The sequence below is a fragment of the Nematolebias whitei genome, chromosome 17 (genome assembly GCF_014905685.2).
Source record: "Nematolebias whitei isolate Nwh7 chromosome 17, NemWhi1, whole genome shotgun sequence".
Taxonomy (NCBI): Eukaryota; Metazoa; Chordata; class Actinopteri; order Cyprinodontiformes; family Rivulidae; genus Nematolebias; species Nematolebias whitei.
In genome coordinates, this window is record NC_056514.1 from 9762520 (window position 1) to 9771250 (window position 8731).

Sequence of the window (8731 nt, forward strand, 5' to 3'; positions counted from 1 at the left end):
CAGCTGGTTTTGGTTGTCAGCAGCAAACTGGTTGGTCTTCTCTGTGAAGGTGCTATTTATAAGACTGAGCTGAATACAGTACCTCAGACTGAGGAAGTCTTTCGAAACGTTTCTACATTTTTTTTTTGAACATCCAGAGAACCTGACTTAACTTTTTAAGATTTTCTTACCTGGATTATTAAGCATGCATCAGAATATTTTGATTTCAATTTGGACTTTACAGGGAGCCAGTGGAGAAGCTAAAACTGTAGAGATATGATCTCTCCTACAAACTCCAGTTAAGACTCTGGCAGCAGCATTTTGGATCACCTGAAGACGTTTTAAAGAAGTATTTGGACACCCAGATAATAGTCCAGTCTAGATGTGGCAAATGCATGGACCAGTTTTTCTGCATCATTTTTAGATAAGATGTTTCTAATTTTAGCAAGATTACGCAGGTGGAAGAAGGCGGTTATAGTAATGTTTTTAATGTGGGGGATAAAAGACATGTCCTGATCAAAAATAACACCAAAAGTTTTAACATTAGAGCTGGAGGACAGATTAATGCCATCTAAGGAGGGCGATAGACTGAAAAATTGATTCCTAAAATATTCAGGTCCAAAAACCAAAACCTCAGTCTTGTCTGTGTTAAAAAGGAGAAAATTAAGGGTCATCCAGGTTTTTATGTCTTTAAGACATGCTTATAGTCTAAGTAGCTGATTGGATTCATTGGGTTTAATGGACACATATAATTGTGTGTCATCAGCATAACAATGAAAAATTATCCCATGCTGTTTAATAATTTTACCTAATGGAAGCATATATAAAGTAAAGAGTATTGGCCCAAGCACTGAAACTTGAGGAACTCCATGACTAACTTTGTTGTATGATGAAGATTCATTATCTACATTTTCAAACTGGAATCTATCAGATAGATATGAGTTAAACCATTTTAGAGCCGTTCCTGTAATCCCAATATCATATTCAAGCCTCTGTAGTAAAATATTGTGATCAGAATCGTACTTGTACTTTTTTTCCCCTCGTCTTTTGATATTTTTCCTCATTCCTCTCTTCCTTCCTTCCTCCTTCCAGGCTTTTTGTCCTCTGTGTGATGGGAGATGCAGCTGGATGTAGCACGTGCCTCCCCTTCCCCCCCCCCCCCCCACACACACACACACACACTCCCTGTCTGTCTCCCTGCTGCTGAGAGGTTAACAGAAGGGACATCTCATTTGGTTTCTGAACTGTTGTGGTGCTCAGTGCATCCACCCGCTTTCACTGAGTTTTCCTCAGAACACAAGAGAACTATCTGCAACAGAAGACCCCGACAGTCCTGAATTGTTTGACTGCAGCTCTGACTGAGCAGCTTCTACAGAGGAAGAGAAAAACACGGATGACACACAAACACCAAAAGGAATAAAAGGAACGTGTGGTTTTGTATGTTTTTGGATACGTTTGAGGATATGTTTCCTCAAACCCTCAGCAGATTTTGAGAACACATGAGGAACAATGCTGTCGAGAGAAGTTTGTGGAAATTTCTAAGAGGAATTTTCCCATTGACTTGTTGAAAAGAACTGACTACACAAAGTGAAGAGGAACAAGGTGAGAACATTTTGAATGTGTCTGGGATTTAAAACAGAAAACAACTTGTCTTCTATTTCCTCTAAGATCAAACTCAGGTGATCATCTTTTACTGATCTGATGAAAACACAATGCTTTCTTTTCTTTGTTGACTCCATAGGTGTGCAGGATCAGTAAATGTGCTTTTAGAAAGAAAAGTTGCCAAATATCTTGTTTTTTAGGTCACTAAAAGCAAACAAAAAATAAATAAATAATGCATTTGATCTGTTTAATTTAGTTTGTTGAGACATTATAATAAAACTCCAGTTGTCACACTGCCTAACAGATGATGTTTTTATCAGAGTGTGAAGATGTGACAGTTATCAAAATATCTCATGATGGAATTTTAACAAAACTTTTAGAAATCAACAATTGGACATACATATATTGGATAACTTTTGAAGTTAACCCGAATCAAGTTGGCCACCTCAACCAACTGACGTTAGAAAACAAACAAAACCACAAATTACCGTAAATTAGTTTTAGAGATATTGAGCAAAGATTTGGTGTAGAAGTGGCTGAGATTGATCCCCAGCAAATAATCTGAGCATTAACAGATTGTGAAAGATCTTAGACTGACAAGCAGTACACGGATGTACCCCGCCCCTGACGGATTCGGATAGTGAATGTTTGTAGGTTTTGAGATGAGTGTTTTTTTCTTGACAGAAATTAAACAGGGAGTGAAAGTAAACCTTAATGTTTTTGATGCAAAATACTCAAGTGGGGAGGAGTTACTGTGTAGAGAAGCAGACGTGTTTTTTTGTTGTTTTGCTTGTCTGAAGCATGCAGAGTGATGGATTCTGGTGAGAACTTATCCACCACCAGGTGTGATGGTGGATCCAGCAGGTGGCCTGTCACTGGCCACTCCAAGGGCCATCCCAATTATTTGAAGAAACTATACTTGTAAGCAATATAAAAACTAGAAAACAGTTTGCTCAAATGATAGCAGTGTCCTGTTTACAGATATACATACTGGTGGCCATCTTGGATTTTGACGTGGCAACCCAGTTTTTGATAGAGACCTGTCTTACACATATATGTAGCCACAGTAAAATGGAAGTCGGCATTTACTTATTTATCAAGTTATCTTGCTCACAGTCTGCATGGATGGATGTACAGACAAAGGATTTTTCCAATTCCCCCACTTTGCTCTGCAACGTAGAGCAGCAAAGTTGACTCCAGATAGTTGATAGCAATATTTTAAATAGGTATCAAAGAATTTCAGAAACAATCGGACGGATTTTATTGAAACTTTCAAGGGGGAAGAAATCACTGGATGTACATCTACAACTGATTAACTTTTGAAGTCAACCCAATTCAAGATAGCCACCACAGGGCGGCTGTGGCTGAGTGGTTAGAGCAGTCGTCCTCCAATGCAAGAGTTGGGGGTTCGATTCCACCAGCAGCCACATGCCCAAGTGTCCCTGCGCAAGACAATGAACCCCTCATTGCCTCTGCTGTGTGTCCCATCGGTGTATGAATGTGATCTAAAGCTCTGATTATTCTTTGTACAGGTATAGTACAGTTCTGTATGAATGGGTAAATGAGGACACAGGTTGTGTTGTAAAGAGCTTTGAGTATCTTGATAAAATAGAAAGGCGATATATAAGTACAGTCCATTTACCACCAAAGCAACCAACCATAGAATATACAAAAATAGCTTTAATTCAGTCAGTTTACAGCTAATTGGCTAAAATTTAGTGTGGTAGTAGCTGAAAGTCTACAGTCTGAACAGCATCGATTCCTGTCATTCCTCAACATACATTAGACTAAAACTGAGCAGAGAAGGTGACAGTAACAGGCATTCCTTCAAGGAATTTGAGGTTTTAAATTTTCATGTGTTTTTTGTTTATAAAAGCATTCAAAAGTTTTATCAGTGACCTATGTCTTACCATAACATTCTCCCATCTGTCTCCAAAATGTTCCCTTCTACGCAAGACCTAAAGGTTGGACATCAAAGAAAAGAGCTCCCTGAGAATGATGGCAGCAACCAACTACTCATCCTGCCATCTTTTTATCTTCTTCTTTTCTTTCTTCGTGTCCTTCCTGCTTCAGCAGCCAGTCCTCAGCCAGGACTCGCTCAGCTCCAGGATAACAGAACCCGAGAGCGACCCAGTCATCGTCTCCACCACACCAGCCAACCTGACAGCTTTCAGCTATAAGGACATAACCCAGAGAACTCCTCCAGAGACAGAGCTTTCCACCCCTGCTAGTGGTGGAGACGCAGATGATGAAGACGTCCCTCCTATTGGAGGGACGCGCTGTCAAGGTTACTATGATGTGATGGGTCAATGGGACCCACCTTTCAACTGCAACGCAGGTGTCTTTCTGTACTGCTGTGGCACCTGTTTCTACCGCTTCTGCTGTCAGTTCCGCCAGCAGCGACTGGATCAGACCATTTGCTCCAACTATGACACCCCCATCTGGGCCAACACTGGCAAGCCAGTGGCTACCATCACAGAGGGTCAGGGGGACGCGGATCGGGACCGCACACATCTCATTGTTTACATCATTTGCGGTGTGGTTGCCGTCATGGTGCTGGTGGGCATCTTTACCAAACTGGGTCTGGAGAAGACCCGTGGTGGAAGTGGAGGAGGAGCAGGGTTACCTCAGATGGACCTCAGCTCCAGGTGAGAAAACAAAAGCATAAAAGTTTTAAGTAAAACATCATTGCTTAATGTTTTAGTTTCCAAAGAGCCAGGCTTTCTTTTAAACCTTTAAAGTGGTCTTCATCAATAGATTCACACACATTCACGGTTTTCTTTCATGTACCTTAACATGATAGCATGTTGTACAGATGTGCTTTAAAAATGAGGAAAATTATCAAGTGGAGGACAATGTTTGTGTGTTCTGGTTGTCTTTAAGACAAGAAAATACTTAGCAAATACCTGAACCAGGACCAGAGCAATTCATCATACTCAGTTGATCACATGCACGTCAAGTTTTCAGCTAGCAGCTGTTTGAGAATCACATTGTTGAAACTAAAATCCAGCGTTGTCATTTTTAGTATTTTTTTAAAGATTAAGCTAAAATATCCTGATGCATGCTCAATAATTCAGAACTGATCCTCATCCTCCGGGATGAGGATCAGTTCCTCTAAATTCGAGGCCATGGTCTTGAGCCGGAAAAGGGTAGAGTGCCCTCTCCGGGTCGGGCAAGAGGTCCTGCCCCAAGTGGAGGAGTTTAAGTATCTCGGAGTCTTGTTCAAGAATGAGGGCAAAATGGAGCGAGAGATCGATAGGCGGATAGGTGCGGCGTCTGCAGTGAAGCGGGCGCTGTACCGGTCTGTCGTGGTGAAGAGAGAGCTGAGTCAAAAGGCGAAGCTCTGAATTTACCGGTCGATCAATGTTCCTACCCTCATCTATGGTCATGAGCTTTGGGTTGTGACCGAAAGTAAGAGATCACTGATACAAGTGGCTGAAATTAGTTTTCTCGGCAGGGTGTTTGGGCTCTCCCTTAGAGATTGGGTGAGAAGTTCGGTCATCCGGGAGGGACTCAGATTAGAGCCACTGCTTCGCCACACGGAGAAGAGCCAGTTGAGGTGGCACAAACATCTTGTTAGGATGCCTCCTGGACGCCTACCTGGTGAGGTAATATGGACACGTCTCACCAGGAGGAGACCCAGAGGAAGACCCAGGACACACTGGAGGGACTATGTTTCTCGGCTGGTCTGGGAGTGCCTCAGGATTCCCCTGGAGTAACTGGCCCAAGTGGCTGGAGAGAGGGAAGTCTGGGCCTCCCTACTTAGGCTGCTACCCCTGCGACCCGAGCCCGGTTAAGCAGAAGAAAATGGATGGATGGATGCTCAATAGTCCAGGTAGAAAAATCTAACAAAGTTAGAGATAGATACGATGTTATTGCTAGTATCACTCAGCCCTCTGTGAATAGCAAGCGGCCATCAGGGCACTAACAATCAGTCATTAGTCTGATGGTCCTCCTTTATCATGTGAACAGCTAGTTCTGGATGTCACCAACAAACTGGTTGATCCATTAAGAGAAGGTGCTTTTTAGTATAGTATAGTATATATATACTGAATTTATTGCAGCTCCTCTGACTGACAAAGTTTTTTGGATTAAAGGTGAAAAGTTTTAACAAGTTTTTTAAATCTTTTGTCCGCCCAGAGCACCTGACTTAACTTTGTTAGATTAAGCTAATATATTGATACAAGTATGGATTGATACAAGTAGTCACTTTGTGAAACCCCAATGGTATCAAAAGATGTAAAGATTAAAATATTATTTTTGTTGTTTTGTGTTGTCACCAGTCTGGTTTATAGAATTTAGAAGACTTCTTATGCCTGAAAGACTGATGGGTCAGAACTAGTTTTGTTTTTGTTTTTGGCTGCTCTCTTCTCCGGGTCTTGCTCTAGGGCCCAGAGTGAGGCAAAAAAATGAAGGGACTTAAACCAAATCTTTGACTGAAAATGAGTGAAAGGGCCAATGTCCAAAGAAAATCTTCAGAAAGTTCAAGAACTGTTGATCATGACAACTTTAACAGATTCATGAAAGTCTGGCTGCTTGAAGGAAAATATTCTCTAAATGAAAGATGACTCAAGACCTGTTCACAGTTTGTATGTGGATGTGCCTTTGTTGGGTGTGTGTGTGTAATTTCTGGTGTGATGCTGACTGTTCTGAATATTTCAACAGAAAACACAAAAAATTTAAATGCAAATAAACAAGTTTACATTTTTCAAAGTATTTAATTGACACAACTATCCAGTTAAGTTTCCAGCTGTGAACTGGTGCTTGTGTGTGTGTGTTCATGTTTCACCTGGAGGTGCAGCTAAATTGGGATTCATCAAAGTTAATGTTGGTTTGAAAATGTGCAAAACAATCTGAACATGTTGCTGTTCTGCTGAGCGACTTTCCTTTGGAGTTAGAAATTATGGAAATTATTAAATTATGGAGTCTGTGGAAGTTCATGTGTCTTAACACACACACATATTAATCCTAACTTTGCTTTTGCTCATCGTATCTGTTTCTAATTGTTTCATTTTCTTTGTTTGTGCTTCTGTCTTTGTTTTTCATCTATTTTTTGTACATTACCCTTCTTTGTATCATGTGCTTTGCTTGTAAGCTTGCCTAACATTTGAAATAAATGCAGTGATTACACAAAGATTGACCTATTTTTGTTGCCGTGGAGAAAATAAACCTGTCAACCCATCAAGACATAATTTTTACACTTTTACATAAAAGCTAAACTGTCAAACACCATACATATATCTGTAGTATGTCAGGACGGCTGTTGCTGTGGACATCCTATTAATTAATTATTCTTAAGGCTAGTTCAAGCACAAAGAATATTAATTGTTTAATTAACAACGGATTCTTTCTTTTTCGAGTTAAATTTCTGCCATGTGACCAAGATAACTTGAGAGTGGAGTGTATAATTAGTGACATGAGACATCATTTATCTTTGACCCATCAGAATAAATGCGGTCATTTATTTAACAGAATCAAAATTTTACATCAAAACATGTACACTTGATTTGCTGATCTATTTCTGATTAATAAACTTAGCAAGTTCAAATAACAAGACAACAAAGGATTACTGATGGAGAATAATTAATCTCTGAAGGCATTTAGCTTGATTTACTGGCGAAGAGGTTTACAGAGGAGATTTAGAAGTTTAAAGAGGAGGATTTGGATGGATGAAGGGAAAATGTGTTGACCAGGAATGGCACCCTTCATCCGACCCCAGCTCAGCCCCGGTACACTCGGTGCGTGACAACTCGTTACCTTTGCAGAAGATAAATCAGCTCCGGTACAGAGGTCCATTTCAACGCTACCTTTCAGCGTCTCCGGTCAGAGTGGCTGGAAATCGTCTGAAGTAGTGACAAAGTACTCCATTCAACAGAATAAGAACTTCCTTAGAAGGAATCTTCATTAGAAGTTGTAGGGCGTTACACCCGGGTGAGTTCACAGCAAGGCGTGCTGTGACTCCGCTGAAATGGATGGACCATGGTCAAATTCCATCAGCTATTTAGTTCAGCTGTAAGACTCCAGCAAGACTGCAGTCCCAGCAAGACTCCAGTAAGACTGAGTCCATTAAGACTGAAAGTTCCAGTCAGAACTCCAGTAAGACCTTCAGTAAGAACTGAATAGTTCCAAGAAGTGTTGACTTTTAAAGGGTATCCACTTCCTGTTACTTGGTACTTCCTGATTGGTTAACACAACCAGCAGGGGTGGAGTTTTAGTGATGTCAGAGGGTTATTAGAAGTCCCAGACAGCATAAATGTTTTTAAGAACGGTTAGTAACAGACAGGAAAATATTTTAAAGAAGTGAGAGACTTGCAGGCGTGCCAGTTTCTTATTTACTGTCTGAGAGTTTTAAAACAAGGCACTTCGTTCTCATAACTTGTTCTCTGACTTTTGACAGACATCAACACTACACTCCTCATTCAGACAGAAGAGTAAAATGCACATCTCCTGATGCATGCTCAATAATCCAGGTAGAAAAATCTAAAAAAGTTAAATCTGGTCCTCTGGACATTCAAAAAACAAAACAAAGCAAAACAACAAAAAATGTAGAAACGTTTCGTCTCTCGTCCGAGAGACTTCTTCAGTCTGAGGTGCTGTTTTCAGCTCAGTCTCTTAAATAGCACCTTCTCAGAGTGGATCGACCAGTTTTGCTGCTGACAACCAAAACCAGCTGATCACATGCTCAAGAAGGACCATCAGCCTAACAATGGATCATTAGCACACTGATGGCTGTGTACTATTCACAGAGGGCTGAGTGATACTAGCAATCACAGCATTGTAAGAGGGGGACAATTGAACACGTAGGCCTCCACCCCTGTTTAATGATGGACGGTTTCTTTTCACAAAGATGGCCTCCTTTACTCCTCTCTCAAACCATCGTTCCTCTCTATCCAGGATGTGCACATCTTCATCCCTGAAAGAGTGACCACTGGCCTGGAGATGAGTGTAGACCGCAGAGTACTGGCCTGATGATGTTGATCTTCTGTGCTGGGCCATCCTTTTGGCCAGGGGCTGTTTAGTTTCCCTGATGTAAGACTGATCACAGCCCTCCTGACACTGAACAGCATACACAACATTACTCTGTTTGTGCCGGGGGACTGGATCTTTGGGATGAACCAGTCTTTGCCGTAATGTATTTTGGGGTTTAAAA

At 41.1% G+C, this 8731-nt stretch overlaps 1 protein-coding gene across 1 annotated transcript in view; it reads left to right on the forward strand.

Annotated features, from left to right (window-relative positions):
* Positions 1-3579: 3579 nt before the first annotated feature.
* The window catches only part of shisa8b (shisa family member 8b), a 129191-nt gene continuing 124039 nt past the window's right edge, over positions 3580-8731 (forward strand). Inside the window, exon 1 of the mRNA XM_037690685.1 lies at positions 3580-4229. Coding sequence (XP_037546613.1) covers positions 3580-4229 — 650 coding nt within the window. The remainder of the gene's footprint in view (positions 4230-8731) is intronic.